Below are 15,391 nucleotides of genomic sequence, written 5' to 3' on the forward strand. Positions count from 1 at the left end.
AATTGCATTCTCCTTTCCCGACTAAAAATCGAGCTGGCACCTCCAGCAGTAAGGGAAGCGAGTTGGCAGCCCCGCAGCCAGTTATCGAACCAGTTCGATTTCGAACCACGCAACTCTAGCATGTAATCGTTCGTCTCGCCGTCTAACATTTGTGTCGAACTACATTTTGTTTTGCCATTCAATAAATCTATTATTTACCACTAAATAAGCGGCGCCACGGAGCCCGGAAAGAGTGTCCGCGTTCTGGAGACTCGACGAACAACGGCACGCAACGATACGTCCATGAAAATCGCACGGCAGCAGCAGAAGCAGAAGCAGCAGCAACCACAACCAGCGGAGGCAACAGCAACAAAATACACAAAATAAAGAAGCAGCAGACGGAAAAGTGCCCAAATGGTGCAGAACTGAGTGGAGAGGCAACCACGAACGGAATTCACACAGTGCCGGAGCCCGGAGACGCCGAAATGCTCTAGTGGGCGGCGGTCCAGCACGAATTTCTCCCCGCGGAGAGACCACAGTTGCCAGCGGACGAGGATGACTGCTTCTGGCGAAGCAGGAAGCTAAGAGATACATAGCCATCGTTTACGGCGGGCAGCTCAGATATCGGGATAGGATATGTTCGCGGACCAGCCCACTTGAGGAGGGGATCCGCGCGCGAGGAGAGGAGCGAAGAGGATCTGCAGCCTTGTTTAGTTAGCATTTAGTCCGGTCATCGTGCCTGCGCCTTGTTAACCACACTCTCTTGTTTACGTTTGCTTGTTTGTTGAACTCCACAAATCGTCCTTCCATTAATTGTTAGTCACGAATCCCTCTCGTTGAGCACACTAATCAAAATGAAAGCATCCTCGTCGATATCGAAACGTAAATTGAAATTGAAATTGAAATCGAAAGCTAAGTTGCAATTGAAATCGAAGCGTCCAGCCGTTAAAGCTACAATCAAATTACACCCGTCCAAACCCACCTCGTCATCGCCATCGCCATCGTCACCGCCATTGAAGATTGGAGCCAGGGCCGCCAGGACTGCGCCAGGATCAGTCGTCTGCCATCCCAATTGAGTGAAGCCGAGGATACACGAATCTAAGGGTGAGTACTGCTCTGGAATTCCGTGCTCAACCCATAACTAATGGCTTTACTTTCTCACGTAGTTTGTGGATTATCGGATTTGCATGGCATATCTGCATTACGGACTAGTATTATACTTTAGGAAAGGCGTAGATTCTACATCCTTACATTTGCACAAGAAGGATTAATGACCTAGGTGTATTTAGGGAAATCATTAGAATAAGAGAATTCATATACATCTAAGTAATATCCCAGTTTCAGCAGGATTTTGTATGTACTTTGTATCAAATGTGAGCAATATTTTGCAGTAATGTTAATATACTTCAGTATATGTAAAGAAGATATATGATCACCCACCCAATTATTATATATCCTAAATAACTAGTTAGCAGCACATTTCTATTGACAAACGCCTTTAAGGAAGGCGAGTTTCAATACAAACTGTAGATATCTTTAAAAATTCAACAAAACAGTACCACAACAACAGTAACAGAATTCACTATCATGCAGAAACCGGTTATGTAAACACAAGCTAATAGTACTCTATCCTATATCCTTATCCATATTATTTTGTACAATTTTACTTATTTAACAATTTACCCTTCTCTTCTTTCAGGTACTGAATGTACTGCATCAACTGTAATATAAGTTACGTGAATAGGAATTTATGCGAATAAGAGTAATTAAGTGAAGCGCGGAGTTAAACATTTCTACAAACCGGACATCAAAAGATACAACCATCTTAAAGGACTTGCAGTGCTTTGAATTGATATGTTCTTAAGCGCTGGCCATTTCTCACTTGAGTTTAATCGGTTAGTGTTTCATCACCCTTTACATTCAAAGCATTCTTTATATTTATTTAGGCGTAAATTGGATGCACCCGTGCGAGAAATATTTCTCTCCCCCACAAATCCAATATGTAAGGGTTATTGGAAATGGAAGGCACTTGGGTGGTTGCTTCTGATTGATTTGAAGTACGCTGCATCGTAAACTAATTCGATTTGAGTTCTTGTATGCGAATTTATTTAAATTTCAAAAGATAGAAGATTTTTAAAATTGCATACCTCCGCACTGCATTGCACTCCGAAAGATGTTTGATTAACACTTATCTAATTTCTATTGTTTCTTAACTTGAACCACCTTTTTTATAATTATCAGAATTATGAGTTTGATACTTTTCTTAAAATAATTAACATATTTTAATTTTTATTTTTTTTGCAGAACCAAGACATTCCTTTTCCCTTTCTTTTCAATTAAAATAAAGAGTAGAAAAATTCTCTTATACTCTACTCATTATAAACTATTGGGTAACTTGATCTTTTTCTAGCCGAACCTAAGCTTGAACTTTTAGTAAAGTTACAACTTCTGTCTTAGGAACAAATATTTAACTAATAGAAAGCCTTAGTTTAGTCCAAAATGAATTCAACTGCTGTAATTTTTTGTTTTTCCAATCTTTTAACTATTTTTTCAGGAACTACTGGAACCATTCGGAACACCAATATCTTCCCTTGATTTCATGTTGAATTTTTTATGCAAATTACATATGTGAGTATTCAGCTTATATTTATTATATCAATTGTGTTAAGCTTTAAGATAACTACGAATGCATGCGAGAATCTCAGAAATGGGTATTAGTATGAATTTTTTAATCTATTTTTGTAACTTAATAGTCATAAAGGGTCTTTATCACAAGTCAATCTCTTGTAATTGGGTATGATGTCGAAACCATGTCTTTACTTTTATTACTTACTTGATTCAAAAAATCCTCCTTGTACTATACCATGATTTCATTATGGTTTATTGGGCTGCTCCACTCTGATTGAGGTCCTGAGTCCTGAAACAAGTTTCTGTTTTGTCCCGAAGAGGAGCAACAGTTGACCGCGCCCAAGTGCATCCTGCGGTGTCCTTGCAATGGGCGTTGCACCTGAAAAGTGGGCGCTTCCGCGCTGAACTTTTCCGGCTTTGCTGGCAACTTTTGCCGCGAACAAAGTGCCACTATTGACCTTCGGCAATACTCGCAGCCGCCGTGTTTCCCCCAGTTTGCCAGGCCAGACCGGGCCAGCGAGGACCGAGGAGCAGGGAGCAGGGAGCGAGTGGTCTAGACCGCCATCAGACGCCGTTCGTCGGGCTCGCTTGGTTCAGCAATGGCGGTCTTAACCTCATTAGAAACAAACGAGGCTGCCGCCGGTCGCCCCTCCCTTCGTATTGTTTTCCAACTTATTCGAAAATAATTTCCACATTTGCGTTTAGGGGAGGAATCGGAATCGGAATTGGACGCCGGAGGTGGGTCTTCTGGCTCAACCCTTGCCCATCCCCTTGGCTTTTTCAGGGGATTGAGGACTACAAAGCGAACCCAACTCCGCTGCTCTGTTTATGTACAATGAGAACGGGCGTCTGGTGCTTCCTATGCCAGTGGGCCAGGACTTGGTCTGGGCTTAGGCAGCAGTCAGCAGGCAGGAGGGAGCAGGGAGCAGGGAATGGGAGTGGGGTCTGGGGTCTGAGGACTCGATCTGGACCTGCGCATATTGGTTGCACACAATGACTCCTATTCGCCTGGTGCCGTCTCGCTTGCTCCGCCGCAACCACGGACACTCTGAAAAGAACATCCTTTGTGTGTTGTTGTACAATGTACATGAAGCACCATTATGTTGGAGGTCGTCCCAGCGCCGGCACTCGCACTCCTGCTCCTCCACGGGGCAGTCCATCAACAGCTGGTCGGGATCTTCGAGGGGCAGTGGTCCTCCACTAAGAGAAAATATCCCCGAAATGGGTGTATTGGCTCGGCAACATCCAATATGTATAGTGAGTTTTAAATCAGAGTGCAGCTCAGCACGGAAAGAATAAGTTTGAGTGGCAGAATGTTCAATTCATAGTATATAAAGTATGGTTAAGTGGTAAGGCAACTTTCAAAACACAAAGTGTACTGCCTTTCCAAGTTAAACGAAAGTAGACCTTGGATAACTGCGCCCTAAGACTTGCTGTTGATATTTGTAACTAGTCTACCAAAAACAAAACCTTTTTCATTCCTCAGTTTTAACAGTTTTGATATAGATACAATCGGGTTTATAGAACGCAAACCTATGTCCAAAACAAATAATGAATATAACTTCAAGTCGTTGATTGATAATGGTGAAGTGGCTTTAGTGTATAAGTTTTAAATTTGTATTCCAGGATTGTGTTGAATTGGAGTTCCTGTTGGGATACTAAGTTAGGAAATAAATAGGCTATATTAAGAAGCTATTTCTCTTTTCTGTGAAGCATCACGAATAGGTATTAAAGTAATAGATTTTTCCCCGAGTGTGGCACCCACTGCGATGTGCTCGTCGATTAAGTTCGATATCCGTACATAAACGACGTGAGCGCCATCCTCGATGTCCGCATGCAACAATTGTGAATGGGCGAGGTTGTGGGTGCGCCGGAGGATGAGGATGGTGATGGGAGTGAAGCCGAGGATGAGGCAGTGGCAGTGGCAGTGGAGGGCTGGCCAGGAAAGGCAACCCCGAAATGGTCTATGTACTCTGGCTGCTCGGCATGGGCGCACATACGTGGCTGGCAGGGTGAAATCTGCCATCGCTGTCAACGCTGGAAGATTCAGATTCATAATCGCAACTCGGGACGCTGGCACTCGTTCAGTTTGACTTTCCGCGCGTCAAGGCATTGTCACCGAATCCTCGTGCTCCGTGGCTCGTGGCCAGATTTGTCACAACAATTAGTGGCGATAGTAATCCGAAAAGTCGCGCAGATCCGAAGTGAGCAACCTGTGCGCGGCATTGTGGGTGCATCAAAGGTGATTTAGTGTCGTGCCGTCGTCTGTGTCGCAGCATACCTGTGGTTGGGATCCTGGGATTCCTTTGGCTGGAAACTAAGCCAAATCCTCCTGGCACTCGGCACCTGGCACCTGGGCAACCGTTCTCAGGGAAACCCTGGGCAGAGCCAGTGGCCTCGGGCATGTGGCGATGATGGGCGATGGGAAGCCCTCATCTCACGCTAGACTTACCTGCCTGCCAATCATCGGAACTCATAACTTGAAAAGAATAGAAATCGGAATTATCCGGCGAGGCGTACGCAATCTAATAGGGATAGAAAAATCATCATCATCTGCCCTCGAGAGGGTCTGTCTGCTGATATTTCATTGTTGTTCCTCAGCTCGGCAATTGCCAAGCATTTGCTCAGCATTCGCTCGGCAGCAAAATCAATAAGGATTTATTTAATTATTTCATAATTTCCGTTCAACTGCATTCGCACAACAATGAATCAAACTAGTTGCTGCCCTGCCCCCTCTGCTGCTCTCCTTCGCCGGGGGTTGAACTTTAACTCCGAGTGCCTTCAATTTGTAATCCATTCGTTTATCGGGCGGTCCATGTCCTTATGGCTTCCGAAAACAGTTTACCCGCTTCTCATTAGGATTGTATGGACTTTGGATAAGCTTCCATTCACCGGCGGCATATTATGAAGGATAATAGTTTGGCTATAGACTGGATCATTATTATGCAAATTGAATTGAAATTAATTGCTACATGTTTATGTTTCACTTTTATTATCCTTTTTTCTTTTCTGGTTTGTCCAAAATACGTTCAATTTGATAGGAAAACAATGTGGATAATAGGGTTTGAACCATGTCGTTCTCCTTTTAAACTTCCATATTTAATTTGGATTAGTAGTTTACAGAATTTAAAGTTAAACTTAAAGTCTAGAGCCTATTGTCGACTTTTACTTTTCTATAAAATTTAAGACGAAGCCTATGTGCCAGCAAAAGTTCGGTATAATTATGTTTGAAGAAAGTCAATAAATCGCTTTCTGGTTCAATAAAACTATACTTAGCTTGGATTTATAAACTAAAGAGAAATACATATGTTGATATACACTAATCCTTCTATCATTAATCAACTAATAAATGACATTGTAGTCCTCGATCTACGCTTTTATAAGTTTTAAAAGAAATATAGCTTATAAAGTGCGTTTAGTACGTTTAGTAAGTAGGAAAAGCATACAAGGCTTTCATGTAAGTTCTTTAGTTTCGAGAGGTAGAAAAAGTAGTAGCCTTCTTAAGCATTCTATGAGTGATTGTGAAACCGCTTAGGTAACCACTCGCATCAGTCAAAGGTAATTCCCTCTTCTGGATGAATGTTCCGAGCCCCATCTCACCACTTTACCATTTCGCCATCGTGGTGGCCTTAAAATGCGCCGGCAACTAAGTTTCTTTGTGACCCAAGTTTTAAAAAGCAGCTACGGGGCTTTCAGTAGCAATTACGCCATTAAGGTCGAGCCGAATCTTTGATGTCGGCGATGGCACTTGTTAGTCCTGAGATGCAAAGGATGCAAGAGGATGCCAGGATGGCGAAATGCGAGATGGCAAGATGATGCACCAAAGAGGTGCCGATTTCCCCTGCTGTTTGGCGCTGTCTTTGTGCCGCTGATGCCTTGGCCACGGGGGAGATGCGGGCCTCAAGTGGCCGCAGCCGAAGCCTTCTCCTAGAAAGCGCCACCATCGCCAGGACGCCTCCCTAGTTCCTAGTCCCTCGCCGGCGGATTCCTTTGCGGTGCCGAGCGTTTTAATTGTGCCTTTCTTTGTTCTTTTCGCCGTAATGGAGTGCTATGCAAATGGCGTTTTGATGAATTTCCTTGGCTCTCCGCCGGCGCTATCGCTTTGTGGATGGATGTTGGCTGTTGGCTGTTGGCTGTTAGCTGTTCCCCAGTTGTCCTGGCCCTGCTCAAAACAACGAAAACAAACAAGAGCAGCTTTCATCCCCTTTCATGAGCTCGCCGCCAGTGTATGTGTGTCTGTAAGTCATGGCTGGCTGGCAGGGAAGTGCTGCCCAGGCCCAAAGCCAAACCCAAAGCCAAACCCAAACCCAAACCCAAACCCTCCTGCTCTCCACTTCTCGCCAGGCTCTGCTCATGTCCTTTGTGCCATCTTGTTGTTGTGCTTGTCGCTGTTCTGTTGTTGGCGGCCAACCTAACCAGTGATGACCGATGTCAGCAAGAAAAGCTAGCTAAAGAGTTAAAAGTCCTATAACTAAACACAAGTACTGTCTATAAGGTTTGGCCAAGAATTCCCAAGTACTCCATGAATGAACATTGCCACTTTCTTGTTTGAAATATAGCAATCTTTAATATTATAACAATACCATTAATACCGTCTTAATCTGAATTTAGAGATTAGAAAAGCTCTATCTTTAACTATGGAGATACGTCCATTAGTAATTTCTTTATATTTGGCAGTAAGCCATGTATACATTATGATTGAATGTACTTATAAAGTTCCTAACCATTCGGTTTTATGGTCTATCCTAATGGTTTACGGTCTATCCTAAGATGTCCCTAGATGTGCTATTCAACCTTCTTAATCAAAACTGCTGTTGTCGACAACGATTAAAAGCTTATTGGTCTCCAGATCTGTTGCTAAATCATCAGTTTTTAAAGTTTCTCCTTATTCTTGGCCATCTTTAGAGTGATTTTCCACCGGAAAAGAGCTGAACTAACAGCTCTGCGCCAGTCTTTATTGCAAAGGGGAGGAAAAGAGGGAGGGGGCTCAACGAAGAGAAGGGAATATTTTTGATTTACCAAAAGCGCGACGCGGTGCTTACTTTCTAGTTTCGGCCTGCTCTCGAACGCGTCAGACAGCTCGAGGAATCCGGAGGCGGCCGGGGACTTTAAAGGAGCGGAGTCCTTGCCACCATCCCCGATTTCAGCACTTTAGCATGGGTTTATTGGGGTGTGTGCCCGAGTGAGCAAGTGAGTGTGAGAGTGTGTGCGAGTGTGTGTGCGTATTTCGTGTTCAAATTTTGTACATAATGGATTATTGTCCTTTTGCCTTTCCGTTCTCCCTGTGCCATGCGCCCCGACTGCTGCATTGGTCGATATCGTCAACCAATCAAAAGCGCCCTCAAAATGGCCGCCATTCGATTCCGCTCCTCACTTTGCCGCTTTGCGTGCGTCCTCCTTTGTGAAGCAAGGCGAAGGAGCCATCGCCGCCAAGTGGTCATTCAATCTGGCTCCGCATCCGCATCCTTGAGGATTTCCCATGCCCATTACGGCTCCAATTACGAGTGCGGTTTCGATTTCGATGCCTGCACTGCAAATTGCGATTCTGGGATGGAAAAGTGGGCCACTAGAGTAGTCAGCTATGCATCCACACACCTCTGACTTATTATTGTTATCTAACCATTATTAGAACTGGAACTTAAACGATTCCCTTGATCTCCTTTTGTTGCAGGCCTTGTCTAATTGCCTTCCAAATTCGCAAACGAGCGCATCTTCCATGTCCCAGCTATTTGTAAAATACGGGCGTTTGTGATTTGAAACCGAGAACACGTTCGTTAATCGTAACTGGTAACTTAAGCGTAACACGTAACATTAGGTAAATATTTAGCAGCGATCGCTCGTCCTGGTAAGCCAATTTAGAGTGGCATGAGTGGCCATCCATCGGGACTCCGGAAACATGATGATAATGAGTGTAGTGGCCCACGACCACCAGTACCCGGAGAAGAGAGCCGTGTTAAAAAGGTGCCAAAATCAGTGGAAAGTAAAAGAAAGTACTCTATAATTGAACAATCCAATTCCTCAGATGACCGAAGGGGTAGCAGATACCTCGAAGAATTCGTCGCCATCCTACCTGAACTGGGCCCGGACGCTGAACCACCTGCTGGAGGACCGCGATGGGGTCGAGCTCTTCAAGAAGTACGTCGAGGAGGAGGCGCCCGCCTACAACGACCACCTCAACTTCTATTTCGCCTGCGAGGGCCTCAAGCAGCAGACGGATCCGGAGAAGATCAAGCAGATAATCGGAGCCATCTACAGGTGAGTGCCATGCTTAGAGGAATGCTAATTGGTGGATAACTTACCTCGCCATCTCGCCACTTGCAAAAGATTCCTGCGCAAGAGTCAGCTGTCCATCTCCGATGAACTGCGCGCCCAGATCAAGGCCATCAAGACGAACCCCGAGATCCCGCTCAGCCCACACATATTCGATCCCATGCAGCGCCATGTGGAGGTCACCATCCGCGACAACATCTACCCCACGTTTCTCTGCTCCGAGATGTACATCCTGTACATCCAGCAGATGTCCGCCCAGCAGGAGCGCTGCAGCAGCAGCGGCGCCACCGGATCGGGAAGTGGCGGCAGCAGTGGCAGCGGTGGCAGCAGCCTCGTCGGTGCTTGCGCCCTACCGCCGACCACCGCGTCCGGCAAGCAGCAGCTCCAGCAGCTGGTGCCGCCCGGTGCCTTCATCAACCTGCCGGTGAGCAGCGTGAGCGGGCCGCCAGCTGGCACGTGCAGTGCCAGCGGCAGTGTGTACGGTCCCTCGACCTCGGCCAGCTCCAGCGGCTCCATCAGCGCCACCGACACACTGCCACGCAGCTCCACGCTGCCCACGCTGCACGAGGACTCGGTGCTGTCGCTCTGCGACGACTTCGAGAAGGTGCAGATGCAGGAGGGCGGCGGATCCCTCGGCTCCGGATCCGTGGGCGCAGCTGCACGGGCGCCCGACTACCCGATTCGCCTGACGCGGGACCTACTAATAGCCACTCAGAAAAGAAGACTGGAAATCCGACCTCCTGGGTAAGTCAGCTCTCTTTTGGCCACTCTAACCCTTGGTTGATAACAAAAGCTAGAGTAGGATGTATATAAGCTAGTATATAACGAAATCGATAGTCTCATAGAGGAAACCCTCTTAACTAGAATACAGAAACCACCCCAATTCGAACACTAGACGAGATCCACCATACTCTTATGTTTGTCTTAAGTTTTTTATTGTTAGTGATTATTTTCTGTGATTAACTCCTAATTTGTTATATATTTGTTTCTTTTACTTTTTACACATGTACATGAACGCTCACAAAAACACGCACGCCAAAAACACGAACCCACCCGCATACTATATACTACATACTCCAAATATTCCGAATATATGCCCTCCAACCCACCAACACTCATTGGACCTCAAAACACCACCCGCATATGCATTGTACATATGCTTACCTGTACACTACTGACTCGATGAATATACACTGCGTTTTCCTTATTTGTTTGACCATTTTTGTTTGTGGATCTTGACGAACCCCCCACTCACATACACACGATCACACAATTGGGCGCCATTGCATGGAAACTTTATGTTCCTGGTCCGATCTGCATGCGAGTAGTGCCCACGGTTACGTGTACAATCCAAGCACTACCAACACCTCCTATGTGCCGAATTCGCGGGTTGATTCGGAGAGGGCCAGCGTTAGCTCCGGCGGACGCACCGACTCCGACACCATGTCGATCTCCAGCTGTTCCATGTGAGTAGCAGCGCCAGTGGAAGCCGTCTGCCCCAGAGATCCAAACGAGATGGATACTAGACACGCGGAACCAGAAGTCCGATCCACACAGCTTGACTGACTAATGATTCCTCGTTTCAGGGACGGTCGGCCGTACATCCAACGCAGACACAGCTCCACGGAGAGCAAGGCGATCCGCCAGAGCGCGATGGCGAACAAGGAGACCAACACCTTTCAGGTAAATAAGAAAACAATTATCGATTGACCTTGATCTCCATCAATTTGTTCCGTTCACAGGTGATACCTCGCACACAACGACTACATTCGAACGAGCACAGACCACTGAAGGAAGAGGAGCTGGTGTCCTTGCTGATACCCAAGTTGGAGGAAGTGAAGCGAAAGCGCGACCTGGAAGAAAGAGCCCGCGAGGTGAGTTTGGGATGAGATGCGGCTAATCCAACATTCACTTACTATGCAACATTTACAAGCAGAGAAATCCCGGAGCCGCTCTGCTTACCAACGAAAGATCCAGTGCCAGCGATCGAGCCTTCGCCGAGGCGATACGAGAGAAGTTTGCACTGGACGAGGACAACGACCAAGACATTCTGGACCAGCATGTGTCGCGGGTGTGGAAGGACCAAACGCCGCACCGCTCGCCGGGAACGATGTCGCCCTGCCCACCCATCCCGTCGCGCCGACGTACAGCCACCCACGATTCCGGAATGGTCAGCGATGGCGCCATGAGTCTAAGTAGGGCTAGCACAACCCATAAAGACGACGATTGTCTAAACTTTTGTCTACGCACAGGCGGACACTCAATGAAGCACTCGAAGTCCATGCCGGATCACAGTTCCTGCTCGAGGAAGTTGACAAACAAATGGCCTTCCATGAACACAGACAGTGGCATTAGCATGTTCTCGGCCGACACTGTTACCAAGTACAAAGATGCGAGGTAGGTCAATGCGGCTTTAGTACTAACCCCCACTAACTCTCATCTAACTCTGCTAAAGTTCTCGATCTGGCTCTAGCACGGCCTCGAAACTGGAGGAGGCGAAACGAAGACTGGAAGACGAGCCGCGGCGCTCTCGTCGATACGCCCAACCGCCGATGCAGCACCTGTCGCAACAGCCACTGGCCTCCTTCAGCAGCAGCAGCAGTGGCGGCAGCATCAGCCTGCCACACCAGCCACCGCCTCTGCCGGCCAAGCCGCCGGAGACGATCGTGGTGTTCTCGTTCTGCGAGGAGCCAGTGCCGTACAGGATAAAAATACCCGGTACTCAGCCAACCCTGCGTCAGTTTAAGGACTATCTGCCCCGAAGAGGTCACTTTAGGTAGTATCTACTGTGCCACTCAAAGAACTCAATGATTACTAACTACTTTGTGACCGCACAGGTTCTTCTTCAAGACGCACTGCGAGGACCCGGACAGTCCAGTGATTCAGGAAGAGATTGTTAACGACTCCGACATACTGCCGCTATTCGGAGACAAAGCGATGGGTCTTGTCAAGCCATCCGATTAATATTAAGCAAGTAGCGTAGATTTTGTATTAAGGCAAATCGTGAGTGTGTGAGCACTGATGCACTGATGCACCAAAGTACGGCTAAGTACGAATACGATAACGAAAGCACCAAGTGTACGCATCTTAGAGCTAGCAACTGGAGAAGCTATTTCCGACAAATCAAAAGCTATATCTGTACGGGCGACCGGCTTTTGTAAGCATCACAAACTACTCTCTGCGGGGGCAATGTATTTTTCTGTACAACAAAAACTGATCTATTCACCGGCCATCCAAAAGGTGGTTGGATCTACGTTTGTAAATCCAAAACGAGATTCGGAGCTATTGGTAGAAGAGAAAGATCCTCTTTTTTGTTGACACCTTGGCGGCCGTACGTTCAGTGTCCGAAAAGCGTTTCAGTCCCGCAGCCAGGGGCTGAGATTATTAGGAACTGCACAAAATCAATATTATTGAGAAGATTTATGGGTTTACCTCGATTGGGATTTGTTTGTTACCTTTTACTAACTACGGACTGCCTGCAATAAATTTTGTTAATATTTTTGTAATGTGCATTTTATGATGATGATATGATGATATTAACAAAGTTCTATTCAACTCGACAAAAATCAAAAGATAATCTGTTTTATTTTTGTATATCTATAACACAGCATACACACTTAACATTTATGTATTTATACAATGTATTGTAATTGCGTCAATTGCATCTACCGATCTACCATTAGGCACATTTCATTTTGGGGCTCGATCAGTCCAGCAGCGACCAATAGTGGGATACATGTGGGTATATTGGAGGCCCTTGGCCGAAACGGACGAGGTCGAACGATTGATTTATTTAAATAAGTTAACGCATACACTTACTATACATATTTTTTTAAGAAAACTGAAATAACCGCAGAAATATGCAAGTAACGGATAAATTTATTATATCAAACATATTTTATTTGTGAGCAAAATGCATATAGATTTAATAAAAAAGTACATGGATAGAACGTAATGAGCCAAATGATTTCGATTGCATTCGGTTGATGGGGTGGTGATCACGATGATGGTCGGGATTGGGCCTTACACAATATATAATTATCTATTATATATATATTCAATAGTGGGCTAAACTGCCGTGCAGTCGTCTCTCTGAACGTGGGCCACATAGTTCTGCTCGTTGATGAACGTATGCGTGCACTTGGGGCAGTGGAAGCGGCGATGGCGGTTGGTTCCGGGACTCTCATGCTCCCGCAGATGGGCCTTCATGTTGTACATCTGGGAGAAGCGCTTGTTGCACACCGGACAGGCGAAGGGCTTGTCACCCGTGTGGGATCGCATGTGCCGCTCCAAGTGAGCCTTGGTCCGTGTCTTGAAGCCGCACACCTGGCACTCCAGCCGCTTGGTTTCGTTGTCGTGGATCATCTTGTGCTTGTACAGGGCCACCTTGTGGACGAATCGCTTGGAGCAGACTTCGCACTGGTATGGCGTTTCGCCGGTGTGCCAAGCCATGTGGTGCTTCAACCGGAACTTTCGGCTGAAGCGTTCCGGGCACACGGGGCAGGCGAACTGCTTTACGGGCTCGTGGTTCTGTAGGTGCCCTATGAACCCGGAGTACGATTGCAGCGTCTTGCCGCACTGATCACAGACGTAGCCCGGAAAGTGCTCGCGTTTTGTGTGGGCATTGTAGGCGCGCCGGCTGCTGAACTTCTCCGGGCAGCTGGGGCACTGTATGTTGACCGTGTATTCGCCGGAGCTGTCGTTGTCCTGCTCCTGGTCGTCGCCATCGGATATTATGTACTCTATTGTGCCGTCCAGATGCTCGTCAAAGTCGCTCATGGTATCTTCCTTAAAGAAGTCTTCTTCCTGGGCCCCTTGCTTGGCATGTGACAATAGATCCTCCTCCTCATCCATCTTGTGTGCTACCTCCTCTACCTCGTGGGCCTCCTCCTCGTTAATGATAATCTCGTTGTCGATATCTAGCTCTAAGTCTACGGATTGATACTCGTCCTCTTCCTCTGATTGTTTGATAATGAAGGTGTGCTCCTCTTCGGCCACTTCCTCCTCGATGCCGGCGGAGCCGACCAGCGTGACAGTGGTGCCCACGCCCTCCAGCTCCTGCTCCTGATCCTCCTCGTACTGATGCTGTGTCTCCTCAATATTCCCATCGAACTTGCTTATTGTGGTTTCCCGGTCGAGATCCTCTTCCTTATAGGACGACTGCTTGTGGTCCTTGGAAATGTAGGGACTGTGTATCAGCTCCAGGATCTCCTGGCGCAGCTTACGCGCTATTTGTATGGACTTGTGGTATCTGGCAAGCTTCTCGCAGCACTTTTTGCAGATCGTCGACGATTCCTCGGTGAGGACGTAGTCTGTGCCTCTGGTGCATTGAAGTACCAGGTCGCTGATCAGCACCGGCGGATGTCCGACGGTCTCGGTGTGAATGTCCTTCGGCACGCGCACCGAGAACTGACAAATGCAGCAATTCATATTTGATTGAAATTTATTTACAATTTCGAGCCAGTGTGACCGTCCAGTGGGACGAGTGCTGCGATTGTGCCGCTATCGGTTATCGAAAATCGGGACACTGATCTAGTTCACTTCCTTAACGATTCAGATTTTAAATTTAAATTTTGGCTACGCGCCGGTACCTATTTTAAAATTGCCAAAAAGGTAGCTCTAAAACTTAAATTAAAAGCTGTAAACTCGTATCTTACTAAGTGAAAAAACGAATGGATGATATTTAGCCATGTATTTACTTTGTTTTTTTTAAATAAAATATAGTGCCAACAGGGCAGCTTTGAAAAATTAAACAAGCTTTAAAACGTCTTCACTGTGTCACTCTTGATACGCGTTCAAATTCTTTTTGGGCAAGATGATATTGTAATGCTGGAATTTCGTCCAAGACAGCAGGATGTCCTTCGTCCTGCCGTGCGGCGCCTCTCCAAAAGTCTGAGGATAGTCTCTTTAGCAATCAGATTGATAGTAAGCGACTCCATCCACTTACCTTGCAGCACCCGTAAATTTTCATTACTTTCTTCTCCTCCTTGTTGCTGATGAACCCTCCACCCAGGCATTTAGTGCATATGCCAATTTTGTCCATCTCCTTCTGAATTTGCTCGAAAATCTCCTCTGAAAACAGAACAATTAAAGCACATGCACTAAACTGATTAGCAGAACTAACCGTGGTCCTTGGAGGTGGATCCTCGAACAATAGTCCTGCCGAACCTCGTTAAACCGTGCATGTGAATCACCATCAAAAGGTACTTGTTCTTGCCACTAGAAAGCTGAACTCTAGGAACATTTATCAAAAGGGCGTTGACACGCGAGGCACTCTGTCTTCGAATGGGCTTAACTAATTGCGAAACAGGTGCCAAAAGGTTCAGCGTTTTCATTTTGGGAAAAATTTTAAGAAAAAGGCACTAGAATTTAGATGAAATATTCCGAAAAGAATCTGGTCCGAACGGTAGCAAGGCTCCAGCTAGACTGATTTCATCAGAAGCCTTCAGGTCGTATGCCAAATTAGAAACTGACACAAAAATCGTGGCACATGTGATAATTTAAAAAGTACTGA

At 46.4% G+C, this 15,391-nt stretch overlaps 3 protein-coding genes across 7 annotated transcripts; 1 reads left to right on the plus strand and 2 right to left on the minus strand.

Moving 5' to 3' along the window:
* The first annotated feature begins 109 nt into the window (after positions 1-109).
* LOC122620071 (axin) lies at positions 110-12,376 on the plus strand. Of its 5 annotated transcripts, XM_043797358.1 has the most exons (14): positions 110-1,083; positions 1,679-1,874; positions 2,534-2,607; positions 8,279-8,376; positions 8,438-8,568; positions 8,630-8,862; positions 8,932-9,621; positions 10,206-10,343; positions 10,464-10,560; positions 10,620-10,751; positions 10,814-11,072; positions 11,130-11,274; positions 11,333-11,653; positions 11,715-12,376. In XM_043797358.1, exons 5-14 carry the CDS (start codon positions 8,473-8,475, stop codon positions 11,839-11,841), a joined length of 2,238 nt encoding a protein of 745 aa, XP_043653293.1. In that variant the 5' UTR covers positions 110-1,083; positions 1,679-1,874; positions 2,534-2,607; positions 8,279-8,376; positions 8,438-8,472; the 3' UTR covers positions 11,842-12,376. The 5 variants fall into 5 exon arrangements, with proteins under 5 accessions (XP_043653293.1, XP_043653292.1, XP_043653294.1 ...); XM_043797357.1 differs by having other exon boundaries at positions 8,279-8,568; XM_043797359.1 differs by having other exon boundaries at positions 8,279-8,568; positions 11,351-11,653.
* Positions 12,377-12,755: 379 nt separating this feature from the next.
* Positions 12,756-14,360, minus strand: LOC122620073 (zinc finger protein 771). Its single transcript, XM_043797363.1, has one exon. The coding sequence runs from the start codon at positions 14,305-14,307 to the stop codon at positions 12,946-12,948; it is 1,362 nt and encodes a 453-aa protein (XP_043653298.1). The 5' UTR covers positions 14,308-14,360; the 3' UTR covers positions 12,756-12,945.
* A 194-nt stretch (positions 14,361-14,554) lies between these two features.
* Positions 14,555-15,316, minus strand: LOC122621445 (sex-regulated protein janus-B). Its single transcript, XM_043799300.1, has 3 exons — positions 15,002-15,316; positions 14,825-14,949; positions 14,555-14,769 (listed from the first exon to the last, which is right to left on the minus strand). The coding sequence occupies exons 1-3, from the start codon at positions 15,210-15,212 to the stop codon at positions 14,656-14,658; spliced, it is 450 nt and encodes a 149-aa protein (XP_043655235.1). The 5' UTR covers positions 15,213-15,316; the 3' UTR covers positions 14,555-14,655.
* Positions 15,317-15,391: the final 75 nt, after the last annotated feature.

Source organism: Drosophila teissieri, chromosome 3R (genome assembly GCF_016746235.2).
Source record: "Drosophila teissieri strain GT53w chromosome 3R, Prin_Dtei_1.1, whole genome shotgun sequence".
NCBI lineage: Eukaryota > Metazoa > Arthropoda > Insecta > Diptera > Drosophilidae > Drosophila > Drosophila teissieri.

Bases quoted from the DNA above. Each gene is read 5' to 3' on its own strand.
- LOC122620071 (XM_043797357.1), top strand. From the start codon at position 8,473: ATGAGTGGCCATCCATCGGGACTCCGGAAACATGATGATAATGAGTGT. The intron at 10,561-10,619 runs GTAAATAAGAAA...TTCCGTTCACAG, and splicing joins AGGAGACCAACACCTTTCAG to GTGATACCTCGCACACAACG. The intron at 11,275-11,332 runs GTAGGTCAATGC...ACTCTGCTAAAG, and splicing joins ACCAAGTACAAAGATGCGAG to TTCTCGATCTGGCTCTAGCA.
- LOC122620073 (XM_043797363.1), bottom strand. From the start codon at position 14,307: ATGAATTGCTGCATTTGTCAGTTCTCGGTGCGCGTGCCGAAGGACATT.
- LOC122621445 (XM_043799300.1), bottom strand. From the start codon at position 15,212: ATGAAAACGCTGAACCTTTTGGCACCTGTTTCGCAATTAGTTAAGCCC. The intron at 14,950-15,001 runs GTTAGTTCTGCT...TTCTGTTTTCAG, and splicing joins ATCCACCTCCAAGGACCACG to AGGAGATTTTCGAGCAAATT. The intron at 14,770-14,824 runs GTAAGTGGATGG...GACTATCCTCAG, and splicing joins AAATTTACGGGTGCTGCAAG to ACTTTTGGAGAGGCGCCGCA.